This window comes from Salmo trutta, chromosome 28, assembly GCF_901001165.1.
Source record: "Salmo trutta chromosome 28, fSalTru1.1, whole genome shotgun sequence".
Classification (NCBI taxonomy): domain Eukaryota; kingdom Metazoa; phylum Chordata; class Actinopteri; order Salmoniformes; family Salmonidae; genus Salmo; species Salmo trutta.
The window spans coordinates 15,969,772-15,995,106 of NC_042984.1; the positions used below are offsets into that span (position 1 = coordinate 15,969,772).

Here is a 25,335-nt window from a genome sequence, read left to right on the forward strand (position 1 = left end):
CTCGGAACTGCTGAAAATTGATCTTAAATAACTGATTCTAGCTCTAATAAAGGCCAACTATTTCAGGCCCAGTACAAAATACTACTGTAAATCTGTTGGCATAACTTTTATAGATAACTTTAACAACTTTTGGAAACAGAAGATGCTCTACAGCAGGGTTCCCCTACTTGCGGCCCACAGGCTGAATTTGGCAGTTGGTTTTTTTCGGCCCCCAACATTTTTTAGCAAAAAATATTTGTATTTATTTATTATTTTCACATTTTCAATGTTGGACATAAAAGACTGTAAAAACAACAGTAAATCAGCTCCAAGTAATTTTAATTTTGGAAATCTGTTCCCAAGTATTCCCACTCATAATAGAGACAATGATTATGTTTAAGTGAAAAATTATGTAATGAAAAATGGGAAGCTGCCATAGACCAGTAGTTCCCAAACTGTGGGGCGCGAGGATTTGGCAGGGGATGTTCCCCAATGCTGGATAGGGGGCCTGGGTGAAAAAGTTTGGGAACCCCTGCTATAGACCACTAAGTGTTAACAGGATCTGGATCGTATGTGTGAAATGCTTGATAGTCAGGGTTGGGGAGTAACAGATTAAATGTCATCCATTACATGTAATGGATTACAAAAAAACTGTAACTGTAATCCGTTACATTACCAGCAAAAATATTGTATTCAGATTACCGATATTTTTGAAAAAGTCGATAATTACTTTAAGATTACTTTCAAATTTTAGAAGGGATGTTTACAGGATTTTTTTTCCATGAAGCAATTGCCTGTTTTGTTAATTACCATTCATATTAAGGTCAGTAATTAACCAAAAAAGTGCTACTTTGATCTTCCCGCCTGAGCAACATACACGGTCACAAAATAAAAAGGTATTGTGCGCCAACACAGTGCATTTTTTGGATGCCGTTTCAAATAACAATTTGTGTCAAAGAAGAAAAGGGCAGGAATGTAACAGTTCAATGCAAACTATGCTTGCCCACGATAAAGCTGCTGTCAACATCAGGAGACTCGACTTCGAACCTGAAGAAACACCTGGAGGTAAGGATGACGATTGGCAGGTGTGACGCGTTAGCTTGCATAGCTAGCTAGGCTCCATAGACAGACAGGTTGTCTTGCATCCACAATGTTCCAGCATAGGGCAGAGATTTCAGAGACTAGCTAGCTAGTTAGTCTGATTTCTAGCTAGCTAGCCTGTTTAGTTTACTAATTTGCTTGTCAACTCTCAAACACTACAGTTGAAGTCGGAAGTTTACATACACCTTAGCCAAATACATTTAAACTCAGTTTCACAATTCCTGACATTTAATCCTTGTTAAAAATTCTATGCTTAGGTCAGTTAGGATCACCACTTTATTTTAAGAATGTGAAATGTCAGAATAATAGTAGAGAGAACGATTTATTTCAGCTTTTATTTCTTTCATCATACTCCCAGAATTTAAATACACTCAATTAGTATTTGGTAGTATTGCCTTTAAATTGTTAAACTTGGGTCAAACGTTTTGGGTAGCCTTCGACAAGCTTCCCACAATAAGTTGGGTGAATTTTGGCCCATTCCTCCTGACAGAGCTGGTGTAACTGAGTCAGGTTTGTAGGCCTCCTTGCTCACATACGCTTTTTCAGTTCTGCCCACAAATGTTCTATAGGATTGAGGTCACGGCTTTGTGATGGCCACTCCAATACCTTGACTTTGTTGTTCTTAAGCCATTTTGCCACAACTTTGGAAGTATGCTTGGGGTCATTGTCCATTTGGAAGACCCATTTGCGACCAAGCTTTAACTTCCTGGCTGATGTCTTGAGATGTTGCTTCAATATATCAACGTAATTTTCCTCCCTCATGATGCCATCTATTTTGTGAGGTGCACCAGTCCCTCCTGCAGCAAAGCACCCCCACAACATGATGCTGCCACTCCCGTGCTTCACGGATGGGATGGTGTTCGTCTGCTTGCAATCCTCCCCCTTTTTCCTCCAAACATAATGATGGTCATTATGACCAAAAAGTTATATTTTTGTTTCCTCAGACCAGAGGACATTTCTCCAAAAAGTACAATCTTTGTCCCCATGTGCAGTTGCAAACCATAGTCTGGCTTTTTTATGGCAGTTTTGGAGCAGTGGCTTCTTCCTTGCTGAGAGGCCTTTCAGGTTATGTCGATATTACTGTCGATATAGATACTTTAGTACCTGTATCATCCAGCATCTTCACAAGGTCCTTTGCTGTTGTTCTGGGATTGATTTGCACTTTTCGCGCCAAAGTACCTTCATCTCTAGGAGACAGAACGCGTCTCCTTCCTGAGCTGTATGACGGCTGTGTGGTCCCATGGTGTTTATACTTGCGTACTATTGTTTGTACAGATGAACGTGGTACCTTCAGGCATTTGGATTATTTTTCTGAGGTCTTGGCTGATTTCTTTTGATTTTCCCATGATGTCAAGCAAAGAGGCACTGAGTTTGAAGGTAGGCCTTGAAATACATCCACAGGTACACCTCTAATTGACTCAAATGATGTCAATTAGCCTATCATAAGCTTCTAAAGCCATGACATCATTTTCTGGAAATTTCCAAGCTGTTTAAAGTCACAGTCAACTTAGTGTATGTAAATATCTGACCCACTGGAATTGTGATACAGTGAATTATAAGTGAAATAATCTGTCTGTAAACAATTGTTGGAAAAATTACTTGTGTCATGCACAAAGTAGATGTCCTAACTGACTTGTCAAAACTATAGTTTGTTAACAAGAAATTTGTGGAGTGGTTGAAAATGAGTTTTAATGACTCCAACCTAAGTGTATGTAAACTTCCGACTTCAACTGTATGTGGTATACTGCTCACTTAAGGTTGTTCTGTCAGTTGCTAGCTACTGTAGTTTGCAAGATATCATAGCAAGTATGCTTTTGTGCAAATGTGTTAACAATTTAAATCTATTTTAACTAACATAAATCAGTTGTAGATAGTTGGGTGAGATTCACTGGGCTACATAACCTAGCTAGCTAGCTAAATCAAAAGTAAAAAATAATTTTGAAAGCTAGTTGCACTCTGTAACCCAACATAACAAGATATAACTGTCAGGATTGTTGCTAACTTGGTTTCAGAGTAACATGCTACCCAAATCAATAAAGCCACACTGCAGTTTTCCTGCTGCTCAATAGGTTTAAATTTGAGTATTTCTGGACAAACAATATAAACCACCATAGATATCCTTGCATCCACAGCTTTGTCCATGTGTGAGTGGTTACATGTTCCAACCCCAGCCCTGTGTTTATGAGACAGGGGCATAGAAAGTGAAACATATGTTTCAAAAGGATGGACAAAAGTTGGGTAAAGCTACGATCCTTAATTGAAACAATAACAAGGTTCTCACTCCACTGTTATTTCACTTATACTGTAGTGTCATAGTTAAGTAATTACATTTAGTTTTTTCAGAGGATGCATAACAGTTAATGGAAGACCCCGAGCAGGAAAAGGCAGCCAGATGACATGGAGGGGTGCAGAGATTCACAGCCATCTACAGATGGCCAAAAAGGGACATCTTGTACACCATTGAGGAGGACCACACACCTCACAAAGTGGGGTTAATCACCAGGTATTTGACTTAATCATGGAGGATGTGCAACCATTTTCACTAGTAGAGGTGCCTTCATTCCGCAAGCTTGTAGAAGGAATCAGTGATGGGAGAAAGGTCATGATGCAACAAATTGAAAGGGAATTGAGTCCATGAAAGAAGCTCTCTCCACCAAATTCCAGAGCGTTAAGTCAGTCAGCACCACAGCAGACATCTGGTCTGCCCATAAAATAAGCTTCTTTGGCATGACATGCCACTGGATCGAGGAGGACACCTTGGAGAGGAAGTCTGCTACTTTGACTTGTGTGAGACTGTGAGGACGTCATACCTATGATGTGATTGCTGCCAAGTTAAGTGATATACAAGCAGATTTTAAAATTCAGCACAGTGAGAGCCACAGTGACAGACAATGGAAGCAACTTTGTAAAGGCATTCCGGGAGATCAGTGGAAATGAAGAGGAGCAAGATGAGACGAATGATGGAGTGAGGTTTGATAATGTGGGTGCGATTCTTGAGGAGATTGAGCAAGAACTGAATTGTTTCTCCCTCCACATCAACGTTGTGTTGCACACACCCTCAACCTCATTGCCACCAATGAGGTGGACAAATCTGCATCCTAAGGTCCATCATGAAAATTGTACAAAAGAGCAATGTCAAAATGTTCCAGCATTTGGAACAAAGCACACAGGTCCTGATATGTTGGTTAATTGCAACTAGCTGAACTTTTCTATTTCTCAGCAGACGTTCTTATCACTGATGTCCCGTGTGATAAGTGTTTAGCACCATCCATATTTCTGTGTTACTTAAGCCCTTACTTATACCTGGTTTTAACCAGCACATTTTAACCAGCACATTGTGTTTGTGCCCACATTTTTAGACCGGTGTACATGATTAAAAGACGCAATGTGGTCTGACTGTGATCAGATCTTATAGGTGTAAATGGACAAGATCAGAATGAAGAACGCATGTTAGAGGCAGGTATACAGTGAATAAATAAATTTTTGTCACAATGTTTTGTGATGTGTTCTAATGTGGCTATGCTTAGTGGCTCAAACATACTACAATAAATGTTGTTAAATTGGTAATACATTTTTTTTCTTCTTATGTGTTTTTTGGGTGAAGTAATCCAAAAGTTACTGAAGTTCATCAGATTACGTTACTGAGTTTAAGTACTCCAAAAGTTACGTTACTGATTACAATTTTAGACAGGCATCTAGTAACTGTAACGGATTACATTTAAAAAGTAACCTACCCAACCCTGTTGATAGTGTATATGATATCAACAGGGTTGTATTTATTCTGGGTGACCTAAATATTCACTGGCTTTCATCAGGCTGCCGACTCAAGAATAGCTTCAAACTGTAATCAGTGCCTGCAACCTGGTTCAGATTATCAGACAACCTACCAGAGTATTTACAAACAGCACAGGAATTAAATCATCTACATGTATTAATCACAGCTTTACTAATGTTGTAGAAATCTGCTATAAAGCAGTATCCAAATCCACTGGATGGAGTGATAATGTTTTTTTGTTTCATGTTTTGTGTGGACCCCAGGAAGAGTAGCTGCTGCTTTTGCAACAGTTAATGGGGATCCTAATAAAATACCAAAATACCAAATAATAGTATAGTAGCCAAAGAAGAAGATGGCACCAGAGGGGATGGCTGCCGTCTTATCGGCTCTTAACCAACCATGCTATTTTGTTTGTTTTTTCGCGTTGTTCGTAACTTGTTTTGTACATAATGTTGCTGCTACCGTTTCTTATGACCGATTACTCACCTCAGATTAGAAAAATAGTTTTTCTTCAATGAATCGGACAGGAGGAAGTGACTACAGACTACAGATCCTCGGCATTTGTTGGAGAAGGAAACTGAGATTTTGCGGAAAAGGATCAGGGTCCCTTGTGAGTATCAGGCGACGAGTGGCTAATCTGCCTTTGCTTTCTGTCCTGCTAGCTAACGTTCAATCGCTGGAAAATAAATGGGACAAAAAAAACATTAAAAACTGTAATATCTTATGTTTCACCGAGTCGTGGCTGAACGACGACATCAAGAACATACAGCTGGCGGGTTATACACTCCATCGGCAGGATAGAACAGCGGCCTCTGGTAAGACACGGGGCGGGGGCCTATGCATATATGTAAACAACAGCTGGTGCTCGATATCTAAGGAAGTCTCAAGGTTTTGCTCGCCTGAGGTAGAGTATCTCATGATAAGCTGTAGACCACACACTATCTACCTAGAGAGTTTTCATCTGTATTTTTCGTAGCTGTCTACATTCCACCACAGACCAATGCTGGCACTAAAACTGCACTCAATGATCTGTAGACCACCATAAGCAAACAGGAAAACGCTCATTCAGAGGTGGCTAGGGACTTTAATGCAGGGAAACTTAAATTAGTTTTACTGAATTTCTATCAGCATGTTAAATGTGCAACCAGAGGGAAATATATTCTGACCACTACTCCACACACAGAGACGCGTACAAAGTTCTCCCTCGCCCTCCATTTGGCAAATCTGACCATAATTATATCCTCCTGAATCCTGCTAACAAGCAAAAATTAAAGCAGGAAGCACCAGTGACTCTGTCTATAAAAAAGTGGTCAGATGAAGCAGATGCTAAACTACAGGAATGTTTTGCTAGCACAGACTGGAATATGTTCTGGGATTTTTCAAATTGCATTGAGGAGTACACCACATCAGTCACTGGCTTTATCAATAAGTGCCTCGAGGATGTTGTCCCCACAGTGACTGTACATACGTACCCTAACCAGAAGCCATGGATTACAGGCACATTGAATACTACTACACCGGCTCCGATGCTCGCCGGATGTGGCAGGGCTTGCAAACTATTACAGACTACAAAGGGAAGCACAGCCAAGAGCTGCCCAGTAACATGAGCCTACCAGACGAGCTAAATAACTTCTATGCTCGCTTCGAGGCATGTAACACTGAAACACACATGAGAGCATCAGCTGTTCCGGATGACTGTGTGATCACGCTCTCTGCAGCCGATGTGAGTAAGACCTTTAAACAGGTCAACATGCACAAGGCCGCTGGGCCAGACGGACTACCAGGAAGTATACTCCGAGCATGCGCTAACCAACTGGCAAGTATCTTCACTGACATTTTCAACCTCTCTTTGAGTCTGTAATACCAACATGTTTCAAGTAGACCACCATAGTCCCTGTGCCCAAGAACACTAAGATATCCTGCCTAAATGACTACTGACCCTCGTCTGTAGCCATGAAATGCTTTGAAAGGCTGGTCATGGGTCACATCAACACCATTATTCCAGAAACCCTAGACCCACTACAATTTGCATACCGCCCCAACATATACACAGATGCTGCAATCTCTATTGCACTCCACACTGCCCTTTCCCACCTGGACAAAAGGAACACCTACAGCTCAGCATTCAACACCATAGTGCCCTCAAAGCTCATCAGATCTCTGCTACCGCACTGCAAGCGGTACCGGAGCGCCAAGTCTAGGTCCAAGAGGCTTCTAAACAGCTTCTACCCCCAAGCCATAAGACTCCTGAACAGCTAATCAAATGGCTACCCAGACTATTTGCATTGCCCCCCCCCTTCTACTCTGCTGCGACTCTCTGTTATTATCTATGCATAGTCACTTCACTAACTCTACCTACATGTACTTATTACCTCAATTACCTCGACAGCGGTGCACCCGCACATTGACTCTGCACAGATACCCCTTGTATGTAACCCTGCTATTGTTATTTACTGCTGCTCTTTAATTATTTGTTATTCTTATTTCTTACTTTTTTTAGGTATTTTCTTAAAACTGCATTGTTGGTTGGGGGCTTGTGAGTAAGCTTTTCGCTGTATGCTCTACACCTGTTATATTCACCGCATGTGACAAATACAAATTGATTTGATTTGATATCTGGGAAATTTTCAGTTCCAAAGGCTGGGCCTAATACAGTGTATAAGAGGTCATACAATATGTTTTGTAGTGATTCCTATGTTGAAGATAATATATATATATATATATATATATATGTCACGTCCTGGCCAGAATAAGGGTTAATTAGTATTGTAGTTTGGTCAGTATGTGGCAGAGGGTTTTCGTTTTATGTGGTTCGGGGTGGTGTGTTTTGTTGAAGGGGCATTTGGTTTAAGTATTCCGGGGTTTTTGGGCACTGTTTGGTTTTCAGGTATTCTATGTTTAGTCTAGTATGTCTGTTTCTATGTTTGGTTAATTGGGGTTGGGACTCTCAGTTGAAGGCAGGTGTTGTCTATCTGCCTTTGATTGAGAGTCCTATATATTAGGGTGTGTTTGTGTTTGTTATTTGTGGGTGATTGTTCTGTGTTTAGCCTTAGGCTTTGCCAGACTGTTTTGTTGTTCGTGGTTTCGTTTTTTTGTTATTTTTGTATGTTCATTTTGGAGTTTAATAAATGTTCAAAATGAACAACCGCATGCCTGCTGCGTTTTGGTCGTCCTTCACCGACGACAACCGTGACAATATATATATATATATATATATATATATAATATTTACTGGTCTGTGGTGTGTAATGGGGAGCAACCAGACGCGCACTTGACACATTTATGAAATTGCTTATTCCAGTTACTAATCAGCATACACCCATTAAGAAAATGACTGTAAAAACTGTTAAATCCCCATGAATTGATGAGGAAGAGAAAAATTGTATGGTTGAGAGGGATAAGGTAAAAGGAATGGCAAATTAGTCTGGCTGCACAGCCGACTGGAAAACGTACTGTAAATTGAGAAATCATGTGACTAAACTGAATAAAAAGAAGAAGAAACTGTACTATTAAACAAAGATAATTACTATAAAGAATAATAGTAAAAAACCTTTGGAGCACCTTAAATGAAATTCTGGGCAAAAAGGCAAACTCGGCTCCATCATTCATTGAATCAGGTGGCTCATTCATCACAAAACCCACTGATATTGCCAACTACTTTAATGATTTTATATTTGACAAGATTAGCAAACATAGGCATGACATGCCAACAACAAATTCTTACCCTACACATCCATTCATAGCTGACAAAATTATGAAAGACAAGCATTGTAATTTTGAATTCCGTAAAGTCCGTGTGGAAGAGGTGAAACAATTATTGCTGTCTATCAACAATGACAAGCCACCTGGGTCTAACAACTTCAATGGAAAAGGAATGAGGATGATAGAGGATGAAATTGCCACTCCCATTTGCAATCTCTTCAATCTAAGCCTACATGAAAGTGTGTGGCCTCAGGCCTGGAGGGAAGCAAAGTCATTCCACTACCCAAGAATATAAAAGCACTCTTTACTGGCTCAAACAGCCGACCAATCAGCATGTTACCAACCATTAGTAAACTTTTGGAAAAAATTGTGTTTGACCAGATACAATGCTATTCCACTGTAAACAAATTGACAACAGAGTTTCTACACGCTTGTAGGGAAGGACATTCAACATGTACAGCACTTATACAAATGACTTATGAGTTGGCTGAGAGATATTGAAAACAAAAATATTCTGGGAGCTGTTTTGTTAGACTTCAGTGCAGCTTTTGACATTATCTGCTGCTAGAAAAATGTATGTGTTATGGCTATACATCCCCTGCGATATTGTGGATCAAGAGTTTACCTGTCTAACAGAACATAGAGGGTAGCCTTTAATGGAAGCCTCTCCAACATAATCCAGGTAGATTCAGGCATTCCCCAGGGCAGATGTCCAGGCCCCTTGCTTTCTTCAATATTTTCTAATGACCTGCCACTGGCTCTGTGTGTCTATGTAAGCTGATGACTCAATACTATGCACGTCAGCTATCACAGCAAGTGAAATCCCTGCAACACATTCAGAATAAATAATAAGTTATTTCAAAAACAAAATATTTCAAAAACTAAGAGTACCTCAACTAAGCACCCTCAACTAAATCTTGTAATGAATTATGTGGAAATTGAGCAAGTTGAGGAAACTAAACTATTTGGAGTAAACTGTCATGGATTGTAAACTGTCATGGTAAAAAAATATTGATGCAACAGCAGCTAAGATGGGGAGAGGTCTGTCCATAATAAACCATTGCTCAGCCTTCTTAACAACGCTATCAACAAGGCAGGCCCTACAGGCCCTAGTTTTGTCGCACTTGGACGACTGTCCAGTCGTGTGGTCAGGTGCCACAAAGAGGGACTTAGGAAAATTACAATTGGCCCAGAACAGGTGTATTTAATTACTTTGTAAAATGAATGATAACATTATACAAGACATAAACTTAAGTTACAAAGCATTAGCAAGCATTACAAGGCATTATTATATGCAGTGGTTTAAAGTACTTAACTAAAAATTCTTTAAAGTACTACTTACTGTAGGTAGTTTTTTGGGGGTATCTGTACTTTACTATTCATATTTGGACAACTTTTAATTTAACTTCACTACATTCCTAAAGAAAATAATAATTTTACTCCATACATTTTACTTCATACATTTATACGCCAAACATTTCCCTGACAGCCAAAAGTAGTCATTACATTTAGAATGCTTACCAGGACAGGAACATTTTCCAATTCACACACTAATCAAGAGAACATACCTGGTCAACCTTACTTCCTCTGATCTGACGGACTCACTAAACACAAGTGCTTCATTTGTAAATGGTGTCTGAGGGTTGGAGTGTACCCCTGGCTATCTGGTTTGCTTAATATAAGGAATGTGAAATGAGTTATACTTTTACTCTTACAATATTATTATTTTTGTAACCTTTATTTAACTAGGCAAGTCAGTTAAGAACAAATTCTTATTTACAATGATGGCAATTACATTTACGATTGATACTTTTGATACCAAATACTTTAGACTTTCACTGAAGTAGTATTTTACTGGGTGACTTTCACTTTTACTTCAGTCATTTTCCACTAAGGTATCTTTACTTTAACTCAATAACTTTTTCCACCACTGATTCTAAGCATGGTCAGAGAGAGAGAGAGAATCAAAGAAACCATGGCTCATGTGAGAGAGAAAGAAAGAGATTGAAAGTATCTCAACGCAGCAGTCCAGGAACAAAAAAAGAGAGAGATACAATTAATCTAAGACCTTTTATAAACGTCTGAGTTGTTTGGATTCAAAAACTGAGTTGATGACCAATAGTATTACTGTATAGTTAACCTCCAATCAGATATCAGAACTACAGGGTGTAACCTCTGCTTCTCAGTGGTGAGACAATGGGGTTGGCAAGATCGACACACAGAATGCTGAATTCATAAGACAACACATAGGAAATTCTTGCATACAGTTAATAAGTCACTTCGGGGCTGGGTCGTCCCTACACAGGTAGTCAGTGCGGATAGTCTGCAAGAAAGAGAGGGCAGTAGTTGTTAGCTATTCAACAGTGCTGTGTCTAGTGCTGGCCAGAAGAATTGTTTAATGTCAGAGCTGGGCCTGAGCTGGGCAGGTAGGGAGTGTTCTCTGATGGCTGGAGACTGAGCAGACCAGGGTTTCCCAACCCTCTCCTCATCCCCCCAGACGTTTCACAATTTCATTTTAACCCTAAACTGGCACACCTGATTAAATTGGTCAACTAATCATGAAGCCTTTGACTAATTGAAATCAGGTGTGCCGGTTTAGGGTAAAACAAAAAGTGATGTGTCTGGGGGAGCTAAGGAGAGGGTTAGGACACCCGTAGTAGACTGAGTAAGGTGTAAAGAACACTGCACTGTAAACAAGCGTGCATCTTTAAACAGCAAAACATCCATCCATGGAATGACTTCAGTGTTTTCCTTTCTGTGTGAACCTGAGAGTTAGAGGGGCTTAGAAGCCAGGTAAAGTAGCAGTGGTGTGGGCCTGGCTGGCACACTAAAGCCTGTGTGTCAGAGATAGAAACTACTGGTCACCAGGCAGGCTAATTGGCTGCTAGGACAAGATGTTGATGCACCACTAAGCCACTCAATTACATCCCCCAGGGGCCAGACTTCCTGCTCTCTGATTGGACACGGGAACCAGGAAATCAAATAAATCAGATAACATTTGGCAGCAGTCAAAATGTGTTTTCTCAGACCAAGGAAAATATAATTAACACTCATATTAACCTCAAAACTCATGTAAGACCATCATTAATCAATAGAATAAGAGCATAATCTGAAATGGGAAATATCATCTGATAATTTTAAGTGGAGAAAATTATAGAAAAAGATTACAATGATTTACTTCACACCATCACAAGTGTGGTGAGATAACAGCCAGCTGAGAGTCTTCTGTCTGTCAGCTATTGAGTGTGAATGCTAGCAAGTTCCATTGTTGAACCCCAAGGAGTCCATTACATGATAAAGTAATTAGGCAGCGAGACAGAGGGAGCATTGATATATAAATGGACATGCATATCCTGTGAGAAAATTGATTTTTCAAAAGAAGTTCATTCTTTCACTTCCTTGAGTTCCAAAAGTTCATCAATTGGTCAGTAGATCAATAGATATACTTCGCAGTAGGAAATGGATTAGGGAAGTCAATGTTCACATGATATAAGATAAAGGCCAAGAACCAGCCAGTGGAGGTTTCTGCAGGAAAGTAAAGGAGAATGGACCATATATTTTTTTAAATCTCGGAAATACAGCTATACTCAATATTTTCACATCACCAAATATCTGTATTACATTGCTAAGAATACACTGAAAATACAGTAGGGCTTAAATTGAATGACCTTTCCTATAGAAAAGTGCTGTCAGTGTCACAGTATATACAGTGGGGGCAAAAAAGTATTTAGTCAGCCACCAATTGTGCAAGTTCTCCCACTTAAAAAGATGAGAGAGGCCTGTAATTTTCATCATAGGTACACGTCAACTATGACAGACAAAATGAGAAGAAAAATGAGAAGAAAATCACATTGTAGGATTTTTAATGAATTTATTTGCAAATTATGGTGGAAAATAAGTATTTGGTCAATAACAAAAGTTTATCTCAATACTTTGTTATATACCCTTTGTTAGCAATGACACAGGTCAAACGTTTTCTGTAAGTCTTCACAAGGTTTTCACACACTGTTGCTGGTATTTTGACCCATTCCTCCATGCAGATCTCCTCTAGAGCAGTGATGTTTTGGGGCTGTCGCTGGGCAACACGGACTTTCAACTCCCTCCAAAGATTTTCTATGGGGTTGAGATCTGGAGACTGGCTAGGCCACTCCAGGACCTTGAAATGCTTCTTACGAAGCCACTCCTTCGTTGCCCGGGCGGTGTGTTTGGGATCATTGTCATGCTGAAAGACCCAGCCACGTTTCATCTTCAATGCCCTTGCTGATGGAAGGAGGTTTTCACTCAAAATCTCACGATACATGGCCCCATTCATTCTTTCCTTTACACGGATCAGTCGTCCTGGTCCCTTTGCAGAAAAACAGCCCCAAAGCATGATGTTTCCACCCCCATGCTTCACAGTAGGTATGGTGTTCTTTGGATGCAACTCAGCATTCTTTGTCCTCCAAACACGACGAGTTGAGTTTTTACCAAAAAGTTATATTTTGGTTTCATCTGACCATATGACATTCTCCCAATCCTCTTCTGGATCATCCAAATGCTCTCTAGCAAACTTCAGACGGGCCTGGACATGTACTGGCTTAAGCAGAGGGACACGTCTTGCACTGCAGGATTTGAGTCCCTGGCGGCGTAGTGTGTTACTGATTGTAGGCTTTGTTACTTTGGTCCCAGCTCTCTGCAGGTCATTCACTAGGTCCCCCCGTGTGGTTCTGGGATTTTTGCTCACCGTTCTTGTGATCATTTTGACCCCACGGGGTGAGATCTTGCGTGGAACCCCAGATCGAGGGAGATTATCAGTGGTCTTGTATGTCTTCCATTTCCTAATAATTGCTCCCACAGTTGATTTCTTCAAACCAAGCTGCTTACCTATTGCAGATTCAGTCTTCCCAGCCTGGTGCAGGTCTACAATTTTGTTTCTGGTGTCCTTTGGTCTTGGCCATAGTGGAGTTTGTAGTGTGACTGTTTGAGGTTGTGGACAGGTGTCTTTTATACTGATAACAAGTTCAAACAGGTGCCATTAATACAGGTAACGAGTGGAGGACAGAGGAGCCTCTTAAAGAAGAAGTTACAGGTCTGTGAGAGCCAGATATCTTGCTTGTTTGTAGGTGACCAAATACTTATTTTCCACCATAATTTGCAAATAAATTCATAAAAAATCCTACAATGTGTTTTTTTCTAATTTTGTCTGTCATAGTTGACGTGTACCTATGATGAAAATTACAGGCCTCTCTCATCTTTTTAAGTGGGAGAACTTGCACAATTGGTGGCTGACTAAATACTTTTTTGCCCCACTGTACATAATTAAGGAGACATACAGTCTTTATCAATATCCTTTGTAGGACTTCCTGGTTAAATAAAGGTTAAATAGTCTACTGCTTTGATCTCAATTTATACTGTACAAGTATAAATCTGTTTACATAACATATAAAAATACCTTTAACAGGAAAGATCTTGGTCTTCAAATGCAATATTCCTTACCTGTTCTACTACCCTCAACAATGTTGATGAATGTTAAGGGACTTTGTCTGTTTATTCCTCTTAGAGAATAGTCCTATATTTCATATACGAGTGCAGTTTGGGAAATTGATACTGCTGTAAATGAAGGCCTGCTAAAGTCAATGAATCACAGTAAAAAATTAAACCTTGTAGCAAGCTGGAAGTTTTTAATATACTTTCACCACAGCATCTATATGAGTCACTATCCCTAACCCCTGATACACCATCCATCCATCCCCACAACATTTAAATAGCTTCACCACCCCTTGACAAATCTGTTTACAAGATACCTAATAATTACAAAATCATCTCTCCACTCTTATTAAAAAAGGGTGGCTAAAACGATTAGTAGGAAAGCAAGCAAAAGCAGGTATACTGCTAGAATGCACTCCATCCAACCCCTACCCAATACTGTAGCATTTCAATAGCTTGGCTCATCCTTGAAAGCTGTTTACAAGAAACAAATAATTATAACATTATTTCCACTAAATAAAAAGGGGTGCTAAAATGACAAGCAAAGACACAAAATCAGGGATACTGCTTTAATGAACTCCATCCAACCGACTCCAATTCATATCCGAAACACAGTACATCAGTACAACAGTACACCTCACCCCAACCCAGTATGTGAATGTTACTGTGAGGTAGGATGTCTTACATGCCCTTGCCATAATCCCATCAAAATCAGGGCTACTACTACTATGGACTCCATCCAACCCCAACCCTAAATAACACCATGCTCTAATAGTAGACCTCACCCCAGATCAGTGTGTGAATTCTACTGTGAGGGTGTCTAACAGTCTTTCCCATAATCCATTCCCATTTTCTTCCCACACCTCTGGCAGGCAGGCAGATATACTGGACACACACACACACACACCCCTCTGGCAGGCAGGCAGATGATGCTAGAGTCTAACCCTTCTCTTCCTGGCATGCTGTGGAGTTTTAAGGATTTGGGGATGTGGGGGATTAGAGGATTTCAGATTGCAGTGAGGAAAAGAGAAAGATAGAAAGTGAGCCACGAAATGCAGCTATCAAAAAATAAGAGAGATGGGAAACCTGCCTTTAATCTCCTTGTAGTTGGCCTGTTGTATTGCTCTTCAATGAATCATTCTACTGTGAACATTTGCATTTCTTGTGAACAGTGAAATTGTGTGAACATGAGATTCACCACTGGAAATGACTGAGGGTTTCCAATGGTCAGCCTTTCAAATACAATTTGACTTTGGAAGTTTGGAAGTGAAATTGCTATCCAAAGCCTATTTTACTTTATTTTACTCTGAAATGCCTCATCTTCGATAGCAGCGTGACTCTGAGCCACTCTCCATTGCTGTGGCTCCTTTCTCATTCCCAGGGAAATATCAACTGTCATGGCGATGTGTTGGAGGGAGAGCCTGTGAGTAATTGAGGGATACAGGGCAGGGATAGCACGACCGCTCCCCGCCTTCCTCGGAGATTGCCCTTTGCAGAAAATGAGCTGAGCAGTACACGCCAATCATTTTTATTCAATTGATGACAGTGGATCGTTAAGGCTCTTGAAAGATTTAAATCCAAAAGGTCAACCTTGGCTTATCATTGAACACTCTCCTTGTTGCATTGTGGACAGCAACACGTGTAATACAATATGTAATACAACATTACCAATACAGTACAACTCATGCTGTGCACAGCAGGCAGTGTATATCTCGCATCGTGCCATTAGCTCTATGCAAAAGTGGTCCTCCTTTTGAGTTTTTTCTGGAGATCAGTCGATTCATAACAGCCAGTAGAGAGTGCGTACATCTGTCTAATGACAAGGTTTCTATGGAAACCAGGTTAGATTTTGAAGGCACTTGAAGTGAAAAACCCCCGGGCTTGAGTTTGCTCTGACTCTGCTTCAAAACAAAGTTTAATTCAATTTGTGGGCCGTTCTGAAAGGCTACATAGGCTTCAGCCAAGGCCCAGCTTGGTAGAACTCTCTATTGGGATGGAAGCAGTTCTCAGCCAGCCCTTTTCATCTTTCATCGTTCTTCCATTGAAAGACTTAACAATATAGGCTTTTACTGGGCCTACTGGTGCCGGTGTTGAGCTTGATGATGATATAATTGTATGTTGGAGCTTCTGAGCTTTCCAGACAAAACAATATTAATACATTTGTATTATGAATCCTTAAAAAATATATACATCCAACAATGTAACATATTCTTTCATATGGTATTTTGATATAAAGTCTTTGTAGGCTTGAACACGTGATTTGATTTTGTGTAAATATAAGGGTGGAATCACAGCTACATGTACCACTACTGCACTAGCTGTCCTTGGTCTTTACTGTGGTTTGACCTTTCTCATTTGCATAATAGTGTAATCAAAACATTATTTACCATACAAAAGGTGTAATCTATAAGCATGGCCCTGTGGGATGGTAAGAACTGTATACCCTCTCCTCTCACCTGTGCTACATTAACCCTACCTTCCTACTTTTTCTTCTTCAATTAGGTTTTATGGCCATTGGCCTCCAATATGTTGCATCACCGCAACCAACTGAACTTGTGTATAAATCCATTATACACTACATGACCAAAAGTATGTGGACACCAGCTTGTCGAACATCTCTTTCCAAAATTGTGGGCCTTGATATAGAGTTGATCCGCCTTTGCTGCTTTAACAGCCTCCACTCTTCTGGGAAGGCTTTCAACTAGATGTTGGAACATTGCTGAGGGGACTTGCTTCCATTCAGCCACAAGAGCATTAATAAGGTCGGGCACAGATGTTGGGAGATTAGGCCTGGGTCGCTGTCGGCGTTCTAATTCTTTCCAAAGGTGTTCAACGGGGTTGAGGTCACGGCCAGGTTAGGTCAGTGCAGGCCAGTGAAATTCTTTCACACCGATCTCGAAAAACCATTTCTGTATGGACCTCACTTTGTGCACGGGGCCATTGTCATGCTGAAACAGGAAAGGGCCTTCCCCAAACTGTTGCCACAAAGTTGGAAGCACAGAATCATCTAGAATGTCATTGTATGCTGTAGCATTAAGATTTCCCTTCACTGCAACTAAGGGGCCTAGCCTGCACCATGAAAAACAGCCCCAGACCATTATTCCTCCTCTACCAAACTTTACAGTTGGCACTATGCATTGGAGCAGGTAGCGTTCTCCTGGCATCCGCCAAACCCAGATGCGTCCGTCGGACTGCCAGATGGTGAAACGTGTGATTCATCACTCCAGAGAACACATTTCCACTGTTCCAGAGTCCAATGGTGGCCAGCTTTACTTCACTCCAGCCAATGCTTGGCATTGCACATGGTGATCTTAGGTTTGTGTGTGTGGCTGCTCGGCCATGGAAACCCATTTCATGAAGCTCTCAACTAACAGTTCTTGTGCTGACTTTGCTTCCAGAGGCAATTTGGAACTGAGGGTTGAGTGTTGTAACCGAGGACTGATGATTTTTACGCACTACGAGCTTCAGCACTCAACGGTCCTGTTTGTGTTTGTGGGGCCTACCACTTTGCGGCAGAGCCATTGTTGCTCCTAGACGTTTCCACTTCACAATAACAGCACTTACAGTTGACTGGGGCAGCTCTAGCAGGGCAGAAATTTGACAAACTGACTTGTTGGAAAGGTGGCATCCTATGACGGTGTCACGTTGAGTGTCACTGAGCTCTTCAGTAAGGTGATTCTACTGCCAATGTTTGTCTATGGAGATTGCATGGCAGTGCGATCGATTTTATACACCTGTCTGTGGCTGAAATAGCCGAAACTACAATGTCATACTCTTTTTGACCAGACAGCATCTGATAGATGGGCTACACATACTGAAAAAGAGGGGAGCTATTTCGCTCGCTCAGATGCTTTCTCCGGTGAGATACATTCAGCCTCTTGCGAATTGAAGGAAAATTATGAAAAACAGAGAAACTAAAGATACATTAGTTACTATCTTTTTTTATCTGTACATTTTTTTGGGAAGCCTGGCTTCCCTTGTCATCCATCAGTACACGTCACTGCTATTCCTGCTCTGTTCCCATGATCCATCAAACACATTTATTGTGTCATGATCAATTTACACTTTTTTCAATGCACTTTTTTCAATCCTTTCTGAATTCAAAATTATTCATTGACGTAATCATCTACTTTTTAATCTGATTACAATATTTTTGCTGGTAACATAACGGATTACATTTAGAGTTTTTTATAAACCGTTACTCCCCAATGCTGAGTGTCTCTAGTGTGGACATTACAACACACACAGAGAAAATGGAAATTCACTGCTCACTGTCTATATCTGTTGGCCTACTCCATTGTCTCTATTGTGAACATTACATTACCCATCAAATAGAGCTCTGCTTACTGTATGCCAGTGATCTACTGCGCTATAGTCTCTCGTGACAGACCGTCAGCACACTCAGATTTGCTTCCAGGTTCCAATGATCAAATGTGCGATTATGTTGTCATTATTGGGAAATTAAGTACTTTGTATAATAACAACAAATTGATAATGAGTTAAATATCATGAGTGGTTACATAGGGTTACATATGGTTACATATGGTTACATATCATGAAACAGCTACATTATACATTCCAAAGCCATCATATACCATTTCAGCTACATAAAACTTCCATTCTATGCTCTGGTCAGATAGCCTACATAAACCATCAATCTACAATCTTCGCATTTTTTGTCACAGTTAACGAGAAATGTGCCAGTGACAGGTCAGTTAACACTGCCCTTTGTGAAGAACTGGGAGAAATGGGAGATGACAAGGAGGAGTCATGGCTGGGGATGATGTTGAAATCCCCTCAGAGTAGAGGCACAAATCCCCATGTCTAGGAAATCCGGGCTCCATCTTGGATAAGCCCAAAGCTCTCCGAACTGGACCCAATTTACAAAATGCTTTGATGGAGAGTTCTGAACATGAGAGTTTTTCATTTGAGTAAAAATTTACATCTTGAAACTTGGAGGTATCTGGGGCCATTTGAAAGTTATAACTGTATTATAGAAACCATAAGGCATGCGTAAAGAGATCTTCATTATACCTAATAATACTGCAATACCACTGTCTTAGAGTTTGATGTAGAGTGTGAAAGGACTTGGAAAGGATTAAATAAAAAAAAAACTTAAAAGCAATGATCCATATTGATGATTGTCAAAAACTGGACATTCCACCCATGTTTCATTAGAACCATTTACAAATCTCCCTGTATAAATATGATATCATATACATATTGAAGGCTATAATGTAACTGTTGAACAAATAGAATCTAACCTCCAGTGTTCTTTTTGAACATATGCTCATATTTGTACATTAAACTGAGTAACAGTTGAGCCAGCTGAATTTCTAAAAGGAACAAATTGAATCTGCCTTGAAGCAGGTCTAATGGTTAGCAGGGAATGACAGTATGTTGAGATTGGAGTCAGAATACAAACAGAAAGCACCAAGATGCTCAGAAACTCTTCAGTGTGAATTATTGCAGATAAATCAGGGTAATCAAGAGTGCAGCAGCATTGGATGAACGCTACAGTGAAACCCAAATAAATAAAAGTCAATTTTCCACAGTATGGAACCCTTGGTAAGTATCAGGTGGAGAAAAATAATTACATTGCATCAAAAATATATTTATAACGCTTTGGCAAGTATCCCCCCGGGCGAACCAAGCCAACAATGTGGTGTTTTTTCTTCATCTTCTCAACAAAAAAAAGATGAATGTTTATCCTTGGTGCTGCCTGCTAGTATTCTTGGTGGCTCTCTAGGTCTTTAGATCCCATTTGTTCTTCCAGAAATCATATTCATAATATTGACAAATAAATTACTTTGAGAGGCTGTTCCAAGCCCACCACACCCCCTACCCATTTTCATATCCACACACATACAGATCCACACACCAGACGGGCATTCATTAATGCAACTATCTCCAGAGAGAGCATTTGACACTGTAGCACATCTTCCAATAGGCTTCGTTGCTATTGAAATATATTATTTATCATTTATCAGAGTTAACTGTAATGACTTTTTAACTCAGTTGCAAGGCTAACTAAGCGTGTGTGTTACGTATCTTTTTACTGCTTTAAGGATGAGCTTTTATGTATTCAGCATCCACATGTAGACATCAATGACTGCAGATAAATGTATAATATGATCATCAATCTTACGAAAACAGGTTTGACAGTAAACGTATGGCTGTCAGACCGCCAGTGTTTCATTGCCACTGATACTGCGATATCAATATACTGTGTTGCAGCACTGCACCATACCAATCTACTGTGACATATTTTGTATTTCAATCTAATTGACTCTGATTCTCTCTGTTTCTCTCTCACTGTTACCACCATCTGTTTGTCCATATTGTGTGATCCTGCATTTGGTCCTTGCGGCTCTGCTCCAGACGTCACTTTTGGCCTCCTCCTCGGTGTGTTTGTGGTGTGTGGCTTGGTCCTGCTGACTCTTTGTGCCTTCGCCTCCTGGAAGCTGTGCTGGGTGCCTTATTTGCGGAATAAAGAGGCAGTGGCCCTTTCCTCCAACTCTGCAGCCCTCACTCCGGCCTGTGGTCCCCCAGACGACTGCCCTCCCTTCCACCTCCACCTCCACCCTCCTCACCCCCTCCACCACAACCAGCACAAGTTCCTCCCCAGCCCCAACCAGCAAAAGTCACCGGTCACCATGGCTACGGATAAGGTGAAAGACCCGATGGGTTCCATGGGATTCCTAGAGGCTGCTGTGAAGATAAGCCACACATCGCCTGACATCCCCGCCGAGGTGCAGCTCTCAATGAGGGAGCACTTTTTGAGGCGCACGCAACGCATGCAGCGGCAAGCCACTGAGCCCGCTTCCTCCACCAGGTCAGCACCCACAGCCATAGACACACACACACAGACATGCTCTCTCACACAAACACACACACACACACACACACACACACACACACACACACACACACACACACACACACACACACACACACACACACACACACACACACACACACACACACACACACACACAGAGGCATGGTCAGAAAAATTGAATGGCTCTGGTAATAATAAAAACATTCAAGTTTAAAGAACCTGACGTGAACACAGGGACAGTACAGGCCAAATCTCTACATAATGGCAACAAAGATAGAAAATCCAACATTTAATCTACCTGAATCCTCTTCAGTATTCCACTGCCACACACACATACACATGCACACAACATACACGTATGCACACACGCACATACGCATACACATACACATACATGCACGCGTGCGCACACACACACACACACATACAGTACAGTACACACATACACAGAGGCATGTCAGAAAAACTGAATGGGTCAGGAAGTCAGCAGAAATATCTTTAGTCAGTTATAAAGAAACTTCATAGGGACCTCACAAATAACGGCACAAATAACGGCACTAACAAAGTTAGGAATTAACTTTTATCTGAATTCAATTTGTTATTCCACAGCTGTTTAAAAATGTCTTTTTTACATGATTATCATAGTGAAAAAGACAATTATGTTTCAATTTGTTTCGGTCCTCCCAAGCCCTTGTATTACTTTTTGCCTGTGAGCCATTTGGTGCTGTTCATTTAATATAAGGTTAATATCTCCAGACCACTTCATGATGAGTAATGCAATACACTTAAAAGCGTAAAATCACCAGTAAAACAACCCCACAGACATTATTCCACATGGCCACAACTACAACGGGGGGTCTAATTATTGGATGTACCTCAAATTATTTTTCAATAACATAATCTCTGTGCTCTGTTGTCTTGAAATACCCATACCCATCCTGAATAACAGCCCCCTAAGAGTAGGACAATTTATACTACTGACTAAGATAAATTGAATTGGGGACCATGTAGTTCTTGGTTGCAGAAACACTATTAAGATTCGAGAAACCACTTGGAATTGAATTCACCTGCTGGGCACTCAAGCAATTTTTCAAAACACTGACCTTTCCAGACGCCACAATGAAGCTGTTCATATTCTCCCTCTTCTCCTCTCTCTCTGCCTTTTTACACACCGCCTGTCGCTACTACAGGCTGAATGGTTTAGTGGGGTTCTCATATTTCTCCCTCCTCTCTTCTGTCTCTGCAGACACAGCTCATTCAAAAGGCACCTGCCCAGGCAGATGCAGTCCATCAGCCTGGACCTGGGCAACGACTATGCGGATGAGGACGAGCAGCCCACCAGCATCGGACGCATCAAACCAGAACTCTACAGACAGAAGACCTTGGATACAGACGAGTCTGCCAAGAACAGCAACGCCAAGAACTGTGGGAAGATCAACTTCTCCCTGAAGTACGACTATGACAATGAGGCCCTCCTGGTCAACATCCTCAAGGCCTTCGACCTGCCCGCCAAGGACCTGTGCGGCAGTTCCGACCCCTACGTCAAAATCTATCTTCTCCCAGATCGCAAGAAGTTCCAGACGCGCGTCCACCGGAAGACGCTCAACCCCACGTTTGACGAGTCCTTCCAGTTCCCCGTGCCTTATGATGAGCTGGCTGTTAGGAAGCTCCACATGAGTGTGTTTGACTTTGACAGGTTCTCCAGACATGATATGATCGGGGAGGTGGTGGTGGATAACCTTGTTGAGACGTCAGACCTCTCCAGGGAGACAGACATTTGGAGGGACATTCAGTACGCCACAACTGTAAGAACGTCTGTCTGTTTGTCTTTGAGTCAAAGCAGAGTCGGCATAGCCTGATCCCAGTTCTGTTCGTGCTGACCAGCCTAGAGTTAACATTACTTATATTTGAAACCAGTTATAATAATCTCATTCAAATCATATGCCCCCCTCCCACCAGAACAAAAAATTATGAACAAATGTGAGTTCAGCATGTCATAAATCTTTTGTTGAAGTAAGAATTTATTCAAGTCATATGAAATTACAGTAATTATAAGCTAAAGGCATAAAAAGTACTTGTAATCATCACAAAGGTCATAAAACTGTCTCGGCAAAAAAAAAGGAGCCCTCCAACAAGATACTGAAGTGGTCATTATATTTGACAGTAATTCTATTTGGATGGTGTCCTGAGGATGTCTTGATGAATAGTGCACTATGCTGTTGGCATCAGTTTGGATTCTATTGGAGTCTACATCACTCTGGCATCATTCTGGCATCACTCTGGCAGCTCTCTGGTCTGAGGGGTACCTCTGTCAGATTATTTTATTTGGCTTGTATTGTTGGACTTCAGCTGCTTTTGGAGGGCAGTTCAATAATCCAGCAGTTATTGCTAAAGTGGCAGAAAGCAGTTGGCTCATTGCTTAACAAACACATATTATTGAACCAGGACTCCCAGCCAAAACTCCCTCAACCACCATCTTATATAAAGTAATGTATATAGTAGACCGACCAGGACGGTTCTAAATGTAATCGTTGTGTTGAGGATGTAGTAGCAGGCATAACGGGGTTGAGGTGCATGTACTAGGCCTACCTTTTATATGAGCCTTGGACTGAATGAAAGTACTGTTTACAAATGTGGGATGCATCAATAACACCAACCCACTGGCATCAGGAACATCAAGAGTGTAGAGGGGGCCGAGGGCTGGGAGGAGGGCAGGGTGGAAGACTTATTGACTTCAGGCAGTGTCTTAGAGCATGATCCATACAAACTATTTTGAGAGGGGTTTCTCACTAATCATGGGCCGCATGATGCATAAATGTTTAGGTAAGCCTGATTTCTACATCTATAGGTAGGCCTACTGTATCCACTGTTTCATCCTGTGGTGATGAAGTGATAAATGATAGTGGCTGATCACAAACTCAGAGGAAGTGAATGGTTGGGGCCGTATTGCTTGAGAATCAGCTTAAATCTAAACTCTAATCCTGGCTCAAACCCTAAATGTAGCATTTTCCCTCATAACACTGACACTTGCATCCCTTGCCTTCGCACCACACCCCAGTTTTAATCCTGGCCCTTTGACTACTGAAAACCTGCACTGGTGCCGTGAAAAGCAATACTGTTTTACAAAGAGGAGGCATTAATAACAGGTAATACTGTCTCCAGACTGAGAGGGCAAGGGAGCAGTGCGTAAGCTAACTGTTCTGACATTGCTGAAGTCTTCACAATGATTCATTAGCTCCATTTCATAACTGTAAATGTCAATATTGCATACAGTTCACGTACCACATTAGACTTCTAAGATGCTCTGGACTAGAAAGTATTTTATGACACATTTGCTGCGCGCTCATATTACTGCACAGAATCCAACTTTGTCTTCGTCAACCAAATTCCCTCTCCCATTGGAGTGCTTTAGCTTTCCCTCTCCCATCCCTCTCCCATTGGAGTGCTTTAGCTAAATCAGCTTTAAGTGCTTGAGACATTAAGTCCACATCCCATCCCAAGTCATGGGATTCTCAGTCAGGGGGGTCTCACCATAGCCCATTTAAAGTGATTAGAACCTCACCAACCTTAATGCATGTTCATGGGATGAAGCTTAGTCAGAACACCCCGGGACAGACTGAGAACAAAACTTTCACTCCACATGAAATACTAACATTACATTTTAAACTTTTAACACTCCACATTAAATACTAACACTACAGTTTAAATGCTTAACACGCCACATTAAATACTAACATTACATTTGAAATGCTTAACACTCCACAGGTGGCCATAAAGTAGACATTTTTCACTGTTCTGCAGATTTGTCTCTACAACTTCCTCAGTGTGAGCCTGATACTCAGTTCTGTTTGTGATGACAGGCTTCACACCAATATCTCTTGAGGGATTTTGGAATAGCATTGGCTTCACAATCCATTTCCATCGTAATGTTATTGCCCTTGCGCCAGTAGGGCTTGAAGGCATCCTTCCAGTGATGTGTGTCACATCAGTTTGTTTCTCTGTTTGTTCCCACAGGAGAGTGTAGACTTGGGAGAGATCATGTTCTCACTATGCTACCTGCCAACCGCAGGACGACTCACTCTCACCGTCATCAAGTGCAGGAACCTCAAGGCCATGGATATCACTGGATACTCAGGTAGGCAAGCTTTATGTGTGTGTGTGTGTGTGTGTGTGTGTGTGTGTGTGTGTGTGTGTGTGTGTGTGTGTGTGTGTGTGTGTGTGTGTGTGTGTGTGTGTGTGTGTGTGTGTGTCTGTGTCTGTGTGGGCGCTCGTGCATTGTGATGGTGCGCTCATTGTTTTTCATAAATCAAAGTGAAAATAAACCCCGGCTGTAACATATCAAATTATAGATGTTATCAAATGTTGAATAAAAAGAGCAAACGAAGGGAAGTCCTCTCTAGCGCTGAGCTCTGTTTCTGTGAAAATCTTTTCATATTCACCACTGGCAATATGAAGATGTCACCTACAACTA

At 41.1% G+C, this 25,335-nt stretch overlaps 1 protein-coding gene across 1 annotated transcript in view; it reads left to right on the plus strand.

Annotated features, from left to right (window-relative positions):
* The window catches only part of LOC115165609 (synaptotagmin-6), a 98,065-nt gene that overhangs the window by 62,556 nt on the left and 10,174 nt on the right, over positions 1–25,335 (plus strand). The window contains exons 2-4 of the mRNA XM_029718827.1: positions 20,405–20,858; positions 22,111–22,669; positions 24,879–24,999. Of these exons, the coding sequence (XP_029574687.1) occupies positions 20,405–20,858; positions 22,111–22,669; positions 24,879–24,999 (1,134 nt within the window). The remainder of the gene's footprint in view (positions 1–20,404; positions 20,859–22,110; positions 22,670–24,878; positions 25,000–25,335) is intronic.